Below are 20228 nucleotides of genomic sequence, written 5' to 3'. Positions count from 1 at the left end.
TTGTTGGTTTTCCAGGTAGTGTGAAACACCTTTCATCCACTTTAGAAAGGACCCAGGCCATCTAGAAAGAATAACTTTGTTTAACAGACACTGTTTCCCAAAGATCACATAGAAGTCTTCAATGCAATTACAATTTATCTTCAGAAGCTTCTTCCAAGTGGAGATCTGTCCGTTGATGTAAGGAAGGAGTCCCATGTAGCAAGGCACTAAATAATGGAAACACGCTATCAGGAGATCAGATCAGAGAACCCTTTCACTGTTCATCCTAGAGAATGTTCTCCTCAGCCATGTTTGTAAATGCTGACTTGATATCATTTTGCATTGTTTTGTTTCCATCTTTCCCCATCTGCTTTCAGGGTTTTATTAGTGTACTCCACTTTATCTTCCAGTTTTCCAATCTCTTCTGTAAACAGTATCTGCCTTTCTGGAGGTCAAAGCTGCAACTGTGGAATCCAGTTCTGCCTGTCTTTGGTCTCTTCTTTTCCTGACACCCATTAACATTTCAGTGTAAAGCACACACTCACATACGACAGGAAGCAGGGCCTCTGAGAGGCCGGACATCTGTTTTCAGAGGCCTTACAGCGTTTGTCAGTGCAGCCGGCAGCACCTTGCAGAGTATCAGCCAGATCTCCTCTGATGCTGACCGCAGAATATGGATTGGGTCATATTCTTTCATCAAAATATTCCCTTTCTTTCTTGCAAATTCTCTGAGATGTCTTAATCTATCAAATTTATTTTATGGCTGAATAGTTCAACAAAGTTATTCATTTCCTTGGATTCCTCGGGGCGACTTTTAACTCCTCTCATTGATAATGCGGCTGCTCTGTCTGCCCCATCCTGCTGAGTAATCTAGGCCCTTGCTTCTTTCGAGAAGAGAGTTGCCAAGCTTGTGCAATAGGAAAAACTTAAATGTCCTCATTAAATGTTAGAGTCGGATGATCAGCAACTTGGTTCAAAATTTGTGCAATGCCTTCCTGCGTGTCTCAGCGATGTCACCATTAAAGCATTCCACCATTCCTTTCACTATAAACATTTCTGACAATGGTGGAATAATCAAAGTGGGTTGTTCTTCAAGTTTTTCTTTTAATCAAAGAAAACCTTGATAATGTCTCCTAACTTCGAATTCACTGGAGTCAAATTCCCCATGACATGTCTTAGTAGTAATCCTGTAAGTAATAAAAGTTTCAATTGTACTAACATGGCGTTCAGGTTCATCAACTCTAACGAAAAGGAGTGTGCCTTAAATTTAATTTTTATTTTATATTGGAATATAGTCTATTTACAATATTGTATTAGTTTCAGGTATACAGCAAAGTGGTTCAGTTATACATATATCCATTCGTTTTCAGTTTATTTTCTCACATAGGTTATTATAGAATATTGACTAGCATTCTTTGTGCTATACAGTAGGTCCTTGTTGATTATCTATTTTATATATAGTAGCTGCTGCTGCTGCTGCTAAGTCGCTTCAGTCGTGTCCGACTCTGTGCGACCCCATAGACAGCAGCCCACCAGACTCTGCCGTCCCTGGGATTCTCCAGGCAAGAACACTGGAGTGGGCTGCCATTTCCTTCTCCAGTGCATGAAAGTAAAAAGTGAAAGTGAAGTCGCTCAGTCGTGTCCGACTCTTCTCGACCCCATGGACTGCAGCCCACCAGGGTCCTCCGTCCATGGGGTTTCCCAGGCAAGAGTACTGGAGTGGGGTGCCATTGCCTTCTCCGGCAAGGATATGCTGATCCCAAACTCCTAATCTATCCCTCCCTGACCTTTCCCCTTTGGTAACCATAAGTGTGCTTTCAAAGTCTGTGAATCGGTTTCTGTTTTGTAAATAAGTCCACTTGTATTATCTTTTTAGATTCGACATGTAAGTCCTATCATATGATGTATGCCTCTGTCTGACTTACTTCACTTAGAATGACAGTCTCTAGGCCCATCTGTGTTGCTGCAAATGGCATTGTTTCACTCGATTTTATGGCTGAGTGATACTGCATCGTACACATGAACTACCTCTTCTTTATCCCTTCGTCTGTCCAACATTTAGGTTGCTTCCATGTCTTGGTTATGATAAATGAACGTCAGGGTGCATGTATCTTTTCTAATTATGGTTTTCTCCAGACATATGCTCAGGAGTGGGATTGCTGGATCATATGGTGGTAGCTCTATTTTAGTTTTTCAAGGAACCTCTATATTGTTCTCCATACTGGGTACACCAGTTTACGTGGCCACCTACAGTGTAGGAGGGCTCCTTCTTCCACTATTTTTCCTATTATAAACAACAGTCTTAAAGTTCGCTCTTATGGTATTTTTAACATTTTGAATAAGTTGCTAAGGACATATTGCCAGAAAATAAATTACTGGGTCCAAGTATATAAATATTTTTAAAGCTTTTAGTATATATTTCCACACTGCTTTCTAGAAGTTTTATTTATTTATTTTTTTCCTGCCACAACTCGAGAAAAACCGCTAGATTCCCCCGTCATCACGAGATGAGGCCCTTCTTTTCCTGCAGGGCCTAGAGAGCAATCCCTCTCAAAACTCCATAGGAGGCTTGACTCCCTTTAGGCTACTCAAAGGGCTCCAAGAGATACCCGTCACAACTTGAGGAGAGCAGAGCTCTTTGCTTCAACCCGAGACGAGGCCTGACTCCCCAGGTGAACCTTGAATGCAACCCCGAGATCCCTGTTGCCACTGGAGAGGAACACAGAGTTTCTGGACACAAGTCTAGATGAGGCCTATTTTCCCTGCAGTGACTTTCGAGGAATCCCGAGGTGCCCATCACAACTTGAAATGAGACCTGACTTCCCCGAGGCAATACGAGCGGGACCCTGAGGTCCACGTCGCAACTCGAGAGGAACTCCAAACTTCCCGCCAAGCCTCTAAAAGTTTTAAAGGATAATTCATGCTCTTGTCCTCCAAGAGTGTTCCAGTGGAGGTTTTAAGGTAAAGATATGAGGGGAGCATGATTATGGTATCTTAAATTGTAGATCAGTTGGCCGTTTCTGGGGCAGGAGGAGTGGATGCGGTCAGGTAGGATGAGGGATCAAAACTGGCTTGCCGGCGTCTGTGTGGACACGTGGGTGCTATTCAATGGCATTGGTAACAGGAGGAGGAGAGGTTATCTGGAATGCGGATGTGTTTGAAGTTCTTCTCTGACAGCACCTGCCTTTGTACTTGTTTCTTCTGCTCTTGCCTACCTGGTTAACTCTACTTATTTGCAGAGATTGACCTGAAATGACGCCTTTTTAAAGAGGATTTCCTGGTGTCCCCATCCTCCCACCATGAATTACAGCATCCCTCTGGCCTAGCACTCACAGCATAAACTTGCTATTTCTGACTTAGAAAAACAAAAAACAACCAACCTCTCTCTCTCACTAGACTGCTCTAAACTGCTTGAGCAGATGGACTGTTTGTTTCACTTATGGGCCCCCAGCACCAAGCAGAGTTTGACATTTACTAAATGCTCATGATACTTATTTCCTTTCCTCTCTCTGCTTCTCTCCAGGGGAGAAGTGTTGTGGGACATAACTCTACCATAGAACCTGGAGGTTATTTCAAAGACGTCTTCCCCATGGCCTTGCTTAAATTCATTAAATTTCTCTTAGTCATTCCAAATTTTAGGGAAGAAATTACTGCCAACTGCTGGGGTGAACCATGGAAATTCTCTAAAAAGATGACATCTGAGCTAAAATTATGTCCTTTTTGATTGTATTCATAAGCACTTGTGTGCCCTGGGAATATGCTTTCCATTTTGGCCTGTGTTCCTTTAAGGAATGTTCTTGTTGGGCAAGTATAAATCATATTAGCTTTATTGTAAATAGTCTTTATAAAATATGCTTTCATATTTGGCGCCTTGACAAATGTATGTAGTGACTCCATTACCCTTTCGTGCCCTGTGATCTCAAAAACCAGTTCAGAGGCAAATTGTGCGCATAAATGATTTGCCTTCTTTTAGGACTGAGCCTTCTGGTGGCCCTGAGCAGTTAAGTTCTGAGCCACCCTACTGCCTGTCTGATTACCTTGCTTTTACTAATGAGCAAAATACTTCATCCAAATGTCAGTGGATCTTTAATTCCATGCAAATGTCACAGGAAGTTTGCCTTCTTGGAAAAAGATCCCACCTTGATAGATTAACTGTCTAGTTTATGATTCTCAGCTAAGCTCAGGTTCCAGTGGGTTTTTAATTTCATTATCACACCTCTCCTGTGCCATTATAAAGGACCTCTTCCAATTTCTGCTCTAATTACTGAGAAATTATTTACTTAAACCATTACAGTTGGCATTGGACATGGAAAACAGATATTGGTTTTTGTTTGCTTTTCTTCCCCATGAAGAAAGAAATTAAAAAAAAAAATGAAAACTTATTTTCCATTTACCCTTCTTTCTTGATCCAGGAACATTTGAGATTATCATTAATGCTGGGCCATTTCTAACCTAGCCAACACAATTGTTGAATTTGTGGTTTTCAGCAGATTTGCAGTTTGGCTTTTCATCTTTGACTAATGATTGCTTTTAGGCCTTTGTGGCGTATTCATTTCCCTAACATTTTAAATAAATAGTGAAATGTCATGGAAACCAGAGCTTGTTTCTTTCTCCCTCTATGTGTGCGTCTGTATTGTTTTTCTTCAACAATGATTTCAGCCTCTATTTAGGAGTGTGAAATATATATATATATTTCATTCTTGGATGTTCTTTATGTACATTTGGCCTGGGTCATTATAATGGGCAGATTGACACAGATACCCAGGAACCTCCCAAGGAAGAGTTAGTGAGATTATGGAGAAAGAACAGTCATTTCAGTTACTCATTCACTTATTTGTACATTTCTTCTGTGTGTTTTACTGAGGCCCTACTATGTGTCAAGAAGTAAGTCATATACTAGGTATGTCTTGGTCACTCATCAAAGAGCCAGATAGGTGTTTGGCTGAAAGGAACAAAGATTAAATGAGTAAGGATGCCAATGAGCATGTAATTATAAGAGGGGCATAAACGCTGGTTTTCAGTGGTGACATTCTTTCCTATCACCACCGATCTCATTGGAAAAGTCTTTTTGGAAGCTATCAGGTTCATGGTTGCAAAATGTAAGTTTCCCAAAGTTCTAATTTCCTCTTGAAAGCTCAAATTTCATCATGTAGTAACAAGCACCGGCAGTTGTTTTCCTGGAAGTGACAAGCTCAGTGCGTTCGTTTTTGGACAGATGCCTGCCAAACAGGCGCACGAAACGCCTAGTGCAACCCTTGAGCCCTACATCCCCCAGGTGCTTCTTCTTGAGAAAATCGTTGCACTCTGTTGGGCAGCGGAAGTGCTACTTGTGTACTTCCTGTTGGTCACTCTCTATGGCTTTACCAGAGCGTGTTTCAGTGAAACTGGCCTGTTAAGCATGCTTTGTTTTTATTATTTATTTTAGCTGTGAGTGTGTGATGAAGGACCGTGTGACCCCTAGGCTAGCTGGGTGCCTTCACTCCTGCAGAGGTGTCAATTTTACCCACAGTGATGGGGCTTCCCAAGGGGCTCGGGGGTAAAGAATCCGCCTGCCAATGCAGGAGATGAGGGAGACGTGGGTTTGATCCCTGGGTTGGAAAGATCCCCTGGAGTAGGAAATGGCAACCCACTTCAGTATTCTTACTTGGAAAATTTCATAGACAGAGGGGCCTGGCAGGCTACAGTCCATGGGATCACGAAGAGTTGGACATGATGGAGTGACTGAGCACACACGTACGTGCATAGTGAGAAGGCAAATGTCTTAATATTGTTTAAAAAGTAGTTTTGACATCATGGACCGGCGAGGGGAGCACAGATCATGCTTTGAGGACCATGGCTTTAGTCTTTTATTCAACAAATATTTATTGAAAGTTTCCTGTGGACCAGTTCCTGGGAGAGATGCTCTATCCACAACTTCAGGGCATGCTCAGGTCTTCCGTATCAAATAGCAACCAAAATTAACTGAGGAGGGCTTAGTCAAGGACTGTTTACAAAGGTGTGGCAGGATGAAGGGGAACTGACAAGAAATGATAAAGGCTGCAGGGCTGAGGCTCCCGAGGCAGGAGGGTGGAAGGGAAGAGTGTGGTTCCCAGACCTGGAGGGGTAGACCTCTAGAAGCTGGGTCATCAGGGGAGCGATACAGACCACCTGCCGGGAGTCCTCGGGGAGGTACCAGGGGAGTCCATATGGACTCCACCTCTCGTCTTCTGCCTCCAGTCCTCTGCTAGCACCTCCTCCTCCAAACCCAACTGGGAGCTGCAGGACAAAAACGTCCGTGTTGCAGTTCATCTAGGTCAGCCTCTTAGTGCCAAGGGCCAGGCGAAGGAAGGGAGAGAATGGGTTTATTTATTGATTTATGGTTGCACCGCGCCACATGAGAGATCTTAGTTCTCTGATCATGGATGGAAACTGCACCCCCTGCATTGGAATCCAGAGCCTTAACCCCTGGACGGCTAGGGAAGTCTTGAGAATGGGTTTAGAAAGGAAAATGCAGATTACGAATTTGGCACAGAGCTTCATTTGTATCATTTTGTTTAATCCTGGAAACGCAGTGAAGTATGTGCTAGGGCAACCTCATATTGCAGACGAACATATTGAGGCTGGACATGCAGTGGCTGAATGGTAAGGAGTCTGCCTGCTAATACAGGAGATGCGGGTTTGCTTCCTGGGTTGGGAAGATCCCCTGGAAAGGGAGATAGCAACTCACTCTAGTGTTCTTGCCTGGGAAATCCCATGGACAGAAGAACCTGGTGGGCTACAGTCCATGGGTTTGCAGAAGAGTCGGACATGACTTAGTGACTGATATGGAAAGCAGCAGCCGTGGTAAGGTCTTGATTGGAACTAGCCCCCGATCCAGACCCAGACCTGACCCTCTTAGCACCTCCACCACATGCCTGGTAAACAGGCAGGCGAGAAGACAGCAATATGGGTTTCCTTCAGGGAGCTGTTACACGGAACAGCTGAGCAAGTAAAGCTATGTGCTGAAAAGTCCTTGTTCCTTATTTACAAGACTCCAAGCTGCCTTCCTGTTCCTCCCAGTGACTATTCTTCTGGCCAAAGACTCCGCAGACAGGGCAAGACAGGGCAGGGCTGAGCCCCAAACTCACAAATGTGTCCAGCAAGCTGCTGGGGAGTCCTCGTTGGGTCCTACAAGAAGCCCTCCCAGAGACCAACCCCTCCCTGGCTGTCCCAGAGACTCCTCACCCAGGACACAGGGAACATCTTGATGAGTTAAATGAAAGCAATAACATAATCAAAACAGTTTCAAACTGCCCGAGTCCTGGGGGAAAGGAAACAATATTTCAGGAAAATTGGACACCTCATAATTCATTCCTTTGCACAGTCATTAAATTAAAAAAATATCTAAAATAGGATGTAGACTTCCTAGAGGATTTTCTTGAAACTTAAAAACTCAGAGCTCTAAACTGGACTGTCTGTTAAAGATTTATCAATGCCATTGGAGGGTTTTCATGATTTAGGATTTTTAGATCTGTACCTGCCAAAATGATCTTCTACAGATATTACACCTATGTGTATAAGGTGAAATGCCACTTCTCTGATTAATGGCCTGAAGCTTTGGGTTATCTACATGTGCTCATATGGACTGTTCCATGCATACTTTGCAGTGATTCCCATCCCATAATTTCAGCACCAAGCCTTGTTTCAGGGCAATGTCAACAGCATATATCCATCAAATTGAAAGTCAATTCTCTCTCTTTCAAAAGGAAACATCAAGTTCATGTGCCAACACATGAGCTAGCATACACAGCACTTCCACTAAAAAGTCTGATGAGGCCCAATTAAATCCCTACTCTCAGGGAGCGGTCACTGCTAAGCTGAGTGACCAGAGCTGTGCTGGGGGAAGTCTAGAGAGCTGCGATGCCACAGAGAATCTGAGAAGCTGCCTGGAGGAAGTAACATCTAAGCTGAGGGCTGAAAAATCAGATCGGGATGAGACAGAGAGCTGGACTCTGAAGAAAGCTGAGTGCCAAAGAATTGATGCTTTTGAACTGTGGTGTTGGAGAAGACTCTTGAGAGTCCCTTGGACTGCAAGGAGATCCAACCAGTCCATCCTAAAGGAAATGAGTCCTGAATATTCATTGGAAGGACTGATGCTGAAGCTGAAACTCCAATACTTTGGCCACCTGATGCGAATAACTGACTCATTGGAGAAGACCCTGATGCTGGGAAAGATTGAAGGCAGGAGGAGAAGGGGACAGCAGAGGATGAGATGGTTGGATGGCATCACTGACGTGATGGACATGAGTTTGAATAAACTCTGGGAGTTGGTGATGGACAGGGAGGCCTGGCATGCTGTAGTCCATGGGGTCACAGAGAGTCAGACACGACTGAACAACTGAACTGAACTAAGGAAAAAGAGAAGGCACAGGGTGTTTTGGGCAGAGAGAATAGCCTAAAATCAGAGAGCAGAGCAAGCATAGCCCGTCCAGGGAAAGATGGAGCGCAAAGCTCATGTGGGATGATGGTGATGGAAGAGGCTCAGGAAGTGGGTGAGGCAGGATCGCCAGCAACCCTGCAAACCACCTTAAGGACTTTTCCTTAGCCCAGTGGAAGCCATTTCAAGTATTTTAAGAGAGGAAGCAATTGCAGATAAATTTTTAAAAAAGTCGACTTTGCAACAGAATGAAGAGAGAGACAAAACCAAACCAAACCAACAGCAGGGATTTTTCACTCTCTTCTTTATAACTTTTAATTTTTACATAATTTCAAAACAGTAATATGTGTCACCTGTGATAAAAAAACAATAACGCCATTTTCATTATTCATATTTTAAAAACATACCTTGGCAAAAGTACCCGAACAGATACTTCACCAAAGAACATGGATTGAAAGACGAGCATCTGAAAAGATGCTCGTATCATATGTCGTCAGGGAAATGCAAATTAAACAATGAGATACCACTGTATGCCTGCTTGAGTGGCCAAAACCCAGAACACTGACATGGTCAAATGCTGGCAAGGCTGCAGGACGACAGGGACTCGCATTCACTGCTGGTGGGAATACAGAGCGGCACAGCCACTTTCCAAGGCAGTCCAGTGGTTTCCTTCACAACTAAGCATCCTCTTAACATATGACCCAGGGATCATGCTTCTTGGTATTTATTCAAATGAATTGAAAACTTATGTTCAATACAAAAAACATGCACATAGATGTTTGTCACAGCTTTATTCATAATTGTCATCACTCGGAAGCCACCAAGATGCCCTTCAGTAGGTAAATGGATAAATTGTGGTATATCTAGAAAATGAAATATCATTGAGCTCTAAAAAGAAATGGGCTATTAAACCATGAAAAAATATGGAGGAAACTTATATGCATATTTCTAAGTAAAAAATGCTAATCTGAAAGGGCTACACACAGTATGACTCCAATGATAAGATATTCTGGAAAAGATAAACGTTGGTATTTAGTTGCTGACTTGTGTCCGACTCTTTGGGACCCCGTGAACGGTAGCACACCAGGCTTCCCTGTCCTTCACTGTCTTCCAGAATTTGCTCAAACTCAAGTCCATTGAGTTGGTGATGACATCCTCTGTCATCCCCTTCTCCTTCTGCCTTCAGTCTTTCCCAGCAACAGGGTCTTCTCTAATGAGTCAGCTCTTCCCATCAGATGGCCAAAATATTGGAGCTTCAGCTTCAGTATCAGTCCTTCCAATGAATATTCAGGGTTGATTGCATTTCAGATTGACTGGTTTGATCTCCTTGCAGTCCAAGGGACTCTCAAGCATCTTCTCCAACACCACAGTTCAAAAGCATCAATTCTTTGGTGCTCAGCCTTCTTTATGGTCCAACTCTCACATCCATACATGACCACTGGAAAAACCATAGCTTTGACTAGATGGACCTTTGTCGGCAAAGTAGTGTCTCTGCTTTTGAATATGCTGTCTAGGTTTGTCATAGCTTTTCTTCCAAGGAGCAAGTGTCTTTTAATTTCATGGCTGCAGTCACCATCTGCAGTGATTTTGGAGCCCAAGAAAATAAAGTCTGTCACTGTTTCCATTTTTGCCCCATCTATTTGCCATGAAATGATGGGACTGGATACCATGATCTTACTTTTTTGAATGTTGAATTTTAAGCCAATATTTTCACTTCCTCTTTCACCTTCATCAAAATGCTCTTGAGTTCCTTTGTTTTCTGCCATTAAAGTGGTTGTTGTTGTTGTTCAGTCACTCAGTCATGTCCGACTCTGCAAACCCATGGACTGCAGCACACCAGGCTTCCTTGTCCTTCACTATCTTCTGGAGCTTGCCCAAACTCATGTTCATTGAGTAAGTGATGCCATCCAACCATCTCATCCTCTGTCGTCCCCTTCTCCTTCTGACTTCAATCTTTCCCAGCATCAGGGTCTTTTCCAATGAGTCAGCTCTTCACATCAGGTGGCCAAAGTATTGGAGCTTCAGCTTCAGCATCAGTCCTTTTAATGAATATTCAGGACTGATTTCCTTTAGGATTGATTGGTTTGATCTCCTTGCTGTCCAAGGGACTTTAAGAGTCTTCTCCAACACCACAGTTCCAAAGCATCAGTTCTTTGGCGCTCAGCTTTCTTTATGGTCCACCTCTTACATCCCTACATGACCACTGGAAAAATCATAGCTTTGACTATATAGCCCTTTGTTTGCAAAGTAATTCTCTGCTTTTGAATATTCTGTCTAGGTTGGTCATAGCATTTCTTTCAGGGAGCAAGCGTCTTTTAATTTCATGGCTGAAGTCACCATCTGCAGTGATTTTGAAGCCCAAGAGAATAAAGTTTGTCACTGTTTCTATTGTTTCCCCATTTATTTGCCATGAAGGGATTGGACCCAACCCCATGATCTTAAGTTTTTTGAATGTTGAATTTTAAGCCAACATTTTCACTCTCCTCTTTCACTTTCATCAAGAGGCTTTTTAGCTCCTCTTCACTTTCTGCCATAAGGGTGGTGTCACCTGCATATCTGAGGTTATTGATATTTCTCCCAACAATCTTGATTCCAGCTTGTGCTTCTTCCAGCCCAGCATTTCTCATGATGTACTCTGCATAGAAGTTAAATAAGCAGGGTGACAATACACAGCCTTGGTGTACTCCTTTTCCTATTTGGAACCAGTCTGTTGTTCCATGTCCAGTTCTAACTGTTGCTTCCTGACCTGCATACAGGTTTCTCAAGAGGCAGGTCAGGTGGTCTGGTATTCCCATCTCTTTCAGAATTTTCCACAGTTTGTTATTTATGATCCACACAGTCAAAGGCTTTAGTGTAGTTTAAGAAGCAGAAGTAGATGTTTTTCCACTTCTAAGGTAAACCTGCTGCTGCTGCTGCTGCTAAGTCGCTTCAGTCGTGTCCAACTCTGTGCGACCCCATAGACGGCAGCCCACCAGGCTCCCCCGTCCCTGGGATTCTCCAGGCAAGAACACTGGACTAGGTTGCCATTTCTTTCTGCAATGCATGAAAGTGAAAAGTGAAACTGAAGTTGCTCAGTCGTGTCCGACTCTTTGTGACCCCACGGACTGCAGCCCACCAGGCTCCTCCATCCATGGAATTTTCCAGGCAACAGTACTGGAGTGGGCTGCCATCGCCTTCCTTTGAGACAGTAAAAAGATCAATTGTTATCAGGGGTTAGAGGGGAGGGAGGGATGAACAGGCAGAACATGAAAGAATTATAGGGCAATGCAAGTATTCTGTTTGATAGTCTAATGACGGATATGTGTCATTATGCATGTGTCTAAATTCATAGAATGTACAGCACCAAGAGTGACCCCAGCATAAACTCTGGGTGATGATGCGGTGTTGATGTGGGTAGGTTCATCTCTTGTAACAGATGCACCACTCCAGGGCAAGATTTGATAATGGGGGAGGGTTGTGCATCTGTGGGGTATATGGGAAATCACTGTATTTTTTGCTTCATTTTGCTGTGAAACTAAAACTTCTGAAACATGTCTATTGAAGAGAAAAAAGAAAGAAAAAACAAACAGGTGAAAAGCACAGTCCCCGCCCGCACCCCCCACCCCACCAGACCCTCACTCTGGAGTTGAGTGGAGAGGAAGGAGGTAAGGCTCGAGGCAGGGAGAGCTCCCTAGACGCCCGGGCGGGGACCGCGCAGGAGGGCTGGGGACTGTGGCTGCGCAGAGGCGATGGCGGGGATCCGGGAGCACCCACTGGACTGGGGCTTGACTGGCTGGTGGGGCTGAAGGGTCGAGCAGAGGAGGAGATCCCGGAGCACGATGAAGCTCTGCCTCCCTGGCCACGTGGGGCCATCGATGGAGACGCTGCTCATAGAGACAGGCAGCACCGAACAACCAGCTGCCCTCTGTTGTGGACACACCAACACGCAGAGCCAGTGACATTTCATAGAGATGAAACCGAGCAACCTGTGGTCCTCTGTGACTGGCTTTTTAAACTTAGCATAGTATTTTTGAGGTTCAGCCAGATTGCAGCATGCGTCATTCCTTTTAATGGCCATATAGTATTTCCATTGTCTGTGGATACGCTATATTTTATTTATCCATTCATCGGTTGATGGACATTTGGGTTGTTTCTACTTTTTGACTGTGATGAATAATGCTGCTGTGAAAATCTGTATACACACTTTTGTGTGAACATATCCCTTCATTTTTCTCATTGCCTGCTTGTATACTAACTCTATGTTCAGCATTTTAAGAAATTGCCAGGCTGTTTTCACAAAATGCCCCTAGATCCCCAGGAACAGTTTTTTGGCTTTAAAACTTATTTTATTTGACAATAGCATATCAACTCCAACTTTCTTATAGTTACCCTTTACCTTTTGAAAAAGATGATTTTATCACAAATGCGGTGCCATAACTAGTATATTATTAAGTTATGCATGTTTTCAGCTTCATTAAAATGATGCCACACTATAAACATTGTCTTCTTGGAGTTGCTCTTTCCACTCATGCTATTTCTACGACTCATCTATGTTTCTGTATGTTATTATAATCACATTTTCACTGCTGCGTAATATTCTACTTTGTGATCCTACCATAATTTATTCATCCATCCTCCTATCAATGGATATTTGAAATGTTTCCACCTGTTTCCAGTATTTTGCTACTACAAATTTATTGCTACTGTAAACATTCTTATCTTCTCTTGTTCTCAAAGTGACTGGTGACATTCACAACTAGATACTTGTTAGAAATGCAAAATCTGGAGCTGTATCCCAGACTCATTGAATCAGAAACTCTGTGGGTGGGGCCCAGCAATCTATAGGTTTTTAAAATTGTATTTGTATTTATTTATTTCGGTTTTAGTTGCAGCGTGTGGGATATTTTTCAATGGTAGCGTGTGTGATCTAGTTCCCTGACCAGGGGTGGAGACCCCTGCATTGGGAGCGTGCAGTCTTAGCCACTGGACCTCTAGGGAAGTCCCAATCTGTAGGTTTTTAACAAGCCCTCTAGGGGGCTTCTTGATGCCTGATGAAGTTTGAGAATCACTGCTCTAGTCTATAAAAAAGAGTGGCATTTCAGGATTCTAGGCAACAGATTGTTTTCCAAAGTGGTTGTTCCATGTAACTCTCCGTCATCAGTGCCTCTGAGCCCCCGGGATACACACCCTCTCAGCACTTACGGTTGCTGGTACTTTTTCCTCCCTGGCTGTGCTGCTGTATCTCAGAAGCACAGCCGTACCCTGCACAGGGGCGGCTCGGCCGACACCATGGATAAAAGCTTCTCTCTGAAATGTGTGTTTGTTTTACAGGAGTACATGCACCATCTGCTCCTCCTGGAACACCGTGCCGAGGAGCAGTTCCTGGAGCACTGGCTGAACCCTCACTGCAAACCCCACTGCGACAGGAACCTGGTCCACCCCATCTAAGTGGCTCAGGACCAGCCTCTGGTATGTTCCTTCTCCCAGGCCTTCTGTTTCAGGGAGACAGCAGTGAGCAATGCAGGCAGGACTCTGGGGGCCTTTCAGAACCTGACACTACAGGAACCAGCAGGTCAGCTCGTTACGGGTTGGAGATTGGGAGGAGCGAGGCGTGAGAGGTGGGTGGGACCAGGTGGAGAGGATCTCTGGGGACACGCAGGGGGGCCTGACTCCTGCTGAGTCACCTGGAGATCCCAAGCAGGGGAGGTACCAGACCTCATTTGCCACCCAGAAAGATTCCCTCTGGAATACAAATCTGGAGAAGTGTGGCTTGTTGAGACTTGGGTCTTTCCAGGGGGGGTCGACATCCATGGGCTTGACAGGTGACATCACAAGGGTCACCACTGTCACCAGGATCAGAAACTTATTTTCTTGCTCGATCTTAGTTCCCTGACCAAGGATCACACCCAGGTCCCAGGAGTGAGAACACCGAGTCCTAACAATTAGACTCCCTAGGACCAGCGCCTTCTTTACTGACTCCCCATCTTCCAGCCCGGGACCCTGCCCAGCCAGCCCAGTCTTCCCTTCTCCTTTGGCTCTGCCCTTTCACTGACCCTGAGTTCGACGGGTCAGCCTTCTCAGCACGCCCGAGCCCTGCACCTCTGTTCCTGCGAGGGGCTGCTTGCTGGTTCCCCCGCTGTCCATCTGTGTCCATGTCCTCGCTCCCTTTCCAATTCTTGCCAGATAACACAGCAAAACCCCTTCAGAGGTGAAGCCTGGTGAGTTTCATTTCTCCTCTGTCATGTGAGTGGAGTAAGCAGGACAGAGTATACAACTTGACACTTGATCAGCTGTGGTTAACAGACGTCTTGTTTCCCTGTTGTTCATTTTGTGCCACTGTGAGTGTACACGTGAACATCCCCTTCAGAGGATTGCTCTTTGTAATTTTCAGGGTGCTATTACACAAAACCTCTCTTTTGGTCCTCTTAACATCCCTGGGTCATTGCAGGGCATGAATTTTAATCCTGTTTTTTTTTCCCCCCTTTTTCAGTTTTGGTTGTGCTGGGTCTTTGCTGCGACGCTCAGGCTTTCTCTAGCTGCAACGAACAGGGTCTGCTCTTCGTTCCGGTGGGCGGGCTTCTCATCGCAGTGGCTTCTCTTGTCGCGGAGCACAGGCTCTAGGCACACGGGCTTCAGGAGTTGCAGTGCTCAGGCTTAGCGGTTGTGGCCTCTGGGCTCTGGAGCACAGGTTCAGTGGTTGTGGCACACGGGCTCAGTGGCTCCGCAGCGTGTGAAATCTTCCCGGGCCGTCTGCTGAACCCGTGTCCCCTGCATTGGCAGGCAGGTTCTTACCCACTGGACCACCAGGGAAGTCCTTAATCCTGTTTTATAGGGGATTTAACTGAGTGTGATTAAGCTACTAATGCATGCCAGCCCGTGGCTGATATGGCTGTCTTCTGACAGCCCCAGATCCTGCACGCTTTCTGCAGGCTGTACTGCTGGGACCTGTGTGTGTGTTTCAGGGGTAGATGGGGCATGGTCCTCCTGAACAGTGAGAGGAGCATCTCCGAGGAACAGAACAGGAGTTCTGTTTTTGAGGTCTAGGGGCTCTGCTAACATCCTGCTTTGGTCCCTCCAAGCTCTGAGCTGGTTCCTTCCTCCGCCAGAACTCGTTCCTCCCCTGGCACCTAAGATCTTTGTCCGCCAGCGTCAGAAGCGCTTGCTTGCAGAGTACATAAGCGCTCAGACTCTGGAACCTGGTGGACTTGGGTTTAGCACTCTTGTGTTCCTGCTCCGTGACCTTGAGCAAGGCCCCTAACCTCTCTGAGTCTCTGAGTTGGGGTGGTGATGATGTGCACAGAGCCGGGCACGTAGTGACTGACTCCACGAGCAGGGCGCTTGTCACCTTCGGTGCAGGCCGGGTGAGAGCAGAGACTTCCAGGTTGGAGAGCCTCAAGGCAGCAGCATTGCCTCTGGTGGTGGTGGTGGCTCCTGCAAAAGAGAGGATTCCACGGGGGCCTCGCTTCAGAAGACCAGGAAGCTCCCGGGGGGATATAGCATTCTGACTGTGACTCTGCTTCGGAAAAAAATATTCCTCACTTCTCTCTCAGCTTCCTCATTTGTAACATGTAAGGGTTGCCCCTCATATGGCTATTCAGAGCATTAAAAAAGTCAGGGCGTGGAAGTTAGTACTGCCCTGGCACATGCTAGGAAGTGTTCAGGAAATGACAGTTTGGTAGCTGTTTCCTCTGCCCTCCTCCTCCCCGCTTCTTCTTATCAACAGCATCATCACATTGACATTATTTTCTTTTAAAATTTTTTTTAAAAAAACTTTTTATTTTGTATTGGAGTACAGCCAGTTAACAATGTTGTGATAGTTTCAGGTGGACAGCAAAGGGTCTCAGCCATACATATATGTGTATCCATTCTCCCCCAAGCTCCCCTCCCATCCAGGCCGCTCAGTAACGTTCCCTGTGCCATACAATACGTCCTTGTTGGTTATCCTTTTTAAATATAGCAGTGTGTACCTATGGATCCAAACCCCCCTAACTATTCTTTCCCGACAGCTTTCCCCCCGGTAACCATAATTTCCTTCTCTAAATCTGTGAGTCTATTTCCATTTTGTAAATAAGTTCATTTGTATAATTTCCTTTTAGATGCTTCATGTAAGGGATCAGTTCAGTTCAGTTCAGTTCAGTCGCTCAGTCATGTCTGACTCTTTGCGACCCCATGAATTGCAGCATGCCAGGCCTCCCTGTCCATCACCAACTCCCAGAGTTTACCCAGACTCATGTCCATCGAGTCAGTGATGCCATCCAGCCATGTCATCCTCTGTCATCACCTTCTCCTCCTGCCCCCAATCCCTCCCAGCATCAGGGTCTTTTCCAATGAGTCAACTCTTCACATAAGGTGCCCAAAGTATTGGAGTTTCAGCTTCAGCATCAGTCCTTCTAATGAACATCCAGAACTGATCTCCTTTAGAATGGACTGGTTGGATCTCCTTGCAGTCCAAGGGACTCTCAAGAATCTTCTCCAACACCACAGTTCAAAGGCATCAATTCTTCAGCGCTCAGCCTTCTTCACAGTCCAACTCTCACATCCATACATGACCACAGGAAAAACCATAGCCTTGACTAGACGGACCTTTGTTGGCAAAGTAATGTCTCTGCTTTTGAATATGCTATCTAGGTTGGTCATAACTTTCCTTCCAAGGAGTAGGCGTCTTTTAGTTTCATGGCTGCAATCACCATCTGCAGTGATTTTGGAGCCCAGAAAAATAGAATCTGACACTGTTTCCCCATCTATTTCCCATTAATTGATGGGACCAGATGCCATGATCTTTGTTTTCTGAATGTTGTTGAGCTTGAAGCCAACTTTTTCACTCTCCTCTTTCAGTTTCATCAAGAGGCTTTTTAGTTCATCTTTACTTGCTGCCATAAGGGTGGTGTCATCTGCATATCTGTGGTTATTGATATTTCTCCCGGCAATCTTGATTCCAGCTTGTGCTTCCTCCAGCCCAGCGTTTCTCATGATGTACTCTGCATATAAGTCAAATAAGCAGGGTGACAATATACAGCCTTGATGTATTCCTTTTCCTATTTGGAACCAGTCTGTTCTTCCATGTCCAGTTCGAAATGTTGCTTCCTGACCTGCATATAGGTTTCTCAAGAGGCAGGTCAGGTGGTCTGGTATTCCCATTTCTTTCAGAATTTTCCACAGTTTATTGTGATCCACACAGTCAAAAGCTTTGGCATAGTCAATAAAGCAGAAATAGATGTTTTCCTGGAACTCTCTTGCTTTTTCGATGATCTAGCGGATGTTGGCAATTTGATCTCTGGTTCCTCTGCCTTTTCTAAAACCAGCTTGTACATCTGGAAGTTCACGGTTCATGTATTGCTGAAGCCTGGCTTGGAGAATTTTGAGCATTCCTTTACTAGCGTGTGAAATGAGTGCAATTGTGCGGTAGTTTGAGCATTCTTTGGCATTGCCTTTCTTTGGGATTGGAATGAAAACGGACCTTTTCCAGTCCTGTGGCCACTGCTGAGTTTTCCAGATTTGCTGGCATATTGAGTGCAGCACTTTCACAGCATCAGCTTTCAGAATTTGAAAGAGCTCCACTGGAATCCCATCACCTCCACTAGCTTTGTCTGTAGTGGTATAAGGGATAGCATATGATGTTTCTCTTTCTCTGTCTGACTTGCTTCACTTAGTATGACAATCTCTAGGTCCATCCATGTTGCTGAAAATGGCATGATTTCATTCTTTTTAGTGGCTGAGTAATATTCCATTGTATATACATACCACATTCTTTATCAACATCATCACCATAACATCATCTTCTTGTTCTTTTCCAGCAGGCACTCTGATGAGCAAAGGCCCGGATACTCTTGAAACAAGATGAGGCTCCTTTCATTTCTTTTCCAGTTGTGGAGTGGAGATCTCCAGGGCTTGTGAATTGTGGGCACAGCAAGATTGTGTTGGGGATTAACAGCAAATATTTATGCTGCTTCACTTTACTAACTTGAACAACTCATTAAAACCAATCACTTAAACTATAGCTCCTCCCTCCTCCCCTTTAATGGTCCCTTCCTACCGGTTTGAAGGGTAAGTAGAAGAAGAATCTTTCCTGGGGCTGGTGGACCTGGGATCTCCAGAACAGGGGAGAGGTTAGTGGGAAGGCCTTGTTCAGCCCAGTGAAACACACCACTCAGTCTGCAGGGGTTTTGGTCATTGCTTTTTTGTCCTCTCTCGTTTTCTGCTCTAATAAATACTGGTGTTAAACCTACTTTCCATTGGTGTCTCTTTTCGTTTCCTAGAAGAAGAGAAGCAGAAAATTTGTCTCTTGTTTATCTTTGTGACTCCAGCATCATAAAATTCACTCTTCTTAGAAGAGTTGGATGGATAAAAACACAAACACCCAGAAGTTTTCCACAAAGGTCATCTTTTTTGGTAAAGAGATTATTTGTCCAAGACCAGCTGTGGGAATATGGCCATAAGTTAGTACTAGGTCCACACCCTGGTCTTCTAGCCAAGGGGACATTTCTTGTAGAAAGTGGGTCACAGCTTCTGTATGTCAGTGCCCCTCACCTGCTCACAATCCCCAGAATCAGAGATTGGACTATCAAAGACCAACAAAAGCAGAAATTGGGAGGGCGACAGAAAGTGGGCTGGGTGGTCCTATGGAGAATGTGGCATCCTCAAAAAGGATAAGGAGAGATGCTTGTCCACCCTGGGCTACAGAGGTGGGTCTGTGCCAAGGGACCTCAGAAGGGCTTTTCCAGGAGACAGTTACTGAGCTTCTCAACAATGATACTATATTTATTTTATACCTACTAAAGTTCTGTCTAGTCAAAGCTATGATTTCTCCAGTAGTCATGTACAGATGTGAGAGCTGGGCCATAAATAAGGCTGAGTGCCGAAGAATTGATGCTTTCAAACTGTGGTGCTGGAGAAGACTCTTGAGAGTCCCTTGGACAGCAAGGAGATCAAACCAGTCCATCCTAAAGGAAATCAACCCTGAATATTCATTGGAAGGACTGATGCTGAAACTGAAGTTCCAAAACTTTGGCCTCCTGATGCGAAGAGTCAACTCATTGGCAAAAACCCTGATGCTGGGAAAAATAGAGGGAAGGAGAAGGGGATGACAGAGGATGAGATGGTTGGATGACATCATTGACTCAATGGACATGAATTTGAGCAAACTGCGGGAGATAGTGAAGGACAGGGAAGTCTGGCATGCTGCAGTCCATGGGGTGGCAAAGAGTTGGACATGACTGAGTGACTGAACAACAACAGTGTGTGCTCAGTCCTGTTCAACTCTTTGTGACCCCATGGACTGCAGCCCGCCAGGCTTCTTGGTCCATGGGATTTCCCATGCAAGATTACTGGAGTGGGTTTCCATTTTCTACTCTAGAGGATCTTCCCGACCTAGGGATCAAACCCATATCTCTTGTGTCTCCTGCACTGGCAGGTGGATTCTTTACCAACTTTGCCACCTGGGAAGCCCACGATGGGCTGAACCCTGCACAAAGATTTTTATGTACATTACTTCATCTGATCATCACGCTGTAGACAAAATATATTGCCTGCATTTCAGTAAACAATGAATGTTGCCCACCATCAAGCCATCAACCACTGCAGCTACCCCTGACCATGTGTCCTGAAGGGAATTCAGGACAGAGAAAAACAGGATACTGGCCCTAGATATGGAGATGCCTATCTAAGGAATAATTTCAATGTGTTCAGAGTTGCAACTTCCATAGATGGAAAGGTGGCATTAGTGGTAAAGAATCTGCCTACCAATTCAGGAGATGTTAACTCATATGCAGAGTACATCATGAGAAATGCTGGGCTGGATGAAGCACAAGCTGGAATCAAGATTGCCAGGAGAAAGATCAATAACCTCAGATATGCAGATGACACCATCCTTTGGCAG

At 44.9% G+C, this 20228-nt stretch overlaps 1 protein-coding gene and 1 pseudogene across 2 annotated transcripts in view; one reads left to right on the top strand and one right to left on the bottom strand.

The window, feature by feature from the left end:
* Positions 1 to 18578, top strand: part of C19H17orf67 (chromosome 19 C17orf67 homolog) — a 29919-nt gene extending 11341 nt beyond the window's left edge. The window contains exons 3-4 of one of the 2 annotated variants that reach the window (XM_024980594.2): positions 13685 to 13822; positions 18151 to 18578. In XM_024980594.2, coding sequence (XP_024836362.1) covers positions 13685 to 13801 — 117 coding nt within the window. In that variant the 3' untranslated portion in view covers positions 13802 to 13822; positions 18151 to 18578. Of the gene's footprint in view, positions 1 to 13684; positions 13823 to 18147 lie in introns of both variants that reach the window. The other variant, XM_003587375.5, reaches the window with a different exon arrangement.
* Positions 266 to 6267, bottom strand: LOC101904010 (sorting nexin-7-like; annotated as a pseudogene).
* Positions 18579 to 20228: the final 1650 nt, after the last annotated feature.

Source organism: Bos taurus, chromosome 19, assembly GCF_002263795.3.
Source record: "Bos taurus isolate L1 Dominette 01449 registration number 42190680 breed Hereford chromosome 19, ARS-UCD2.0, whole genome shotgun sequence".
NCBI classification, from domain to species: domain Eukaryota; kingdom Metazoa; phylum Chordata; class Mammalia; order Artiodactyla; family Bovidae; genus Bos; species Bos taurus.
This window is presented reverse-complemented; position numbering and strand designations above follow the sequence as displayed.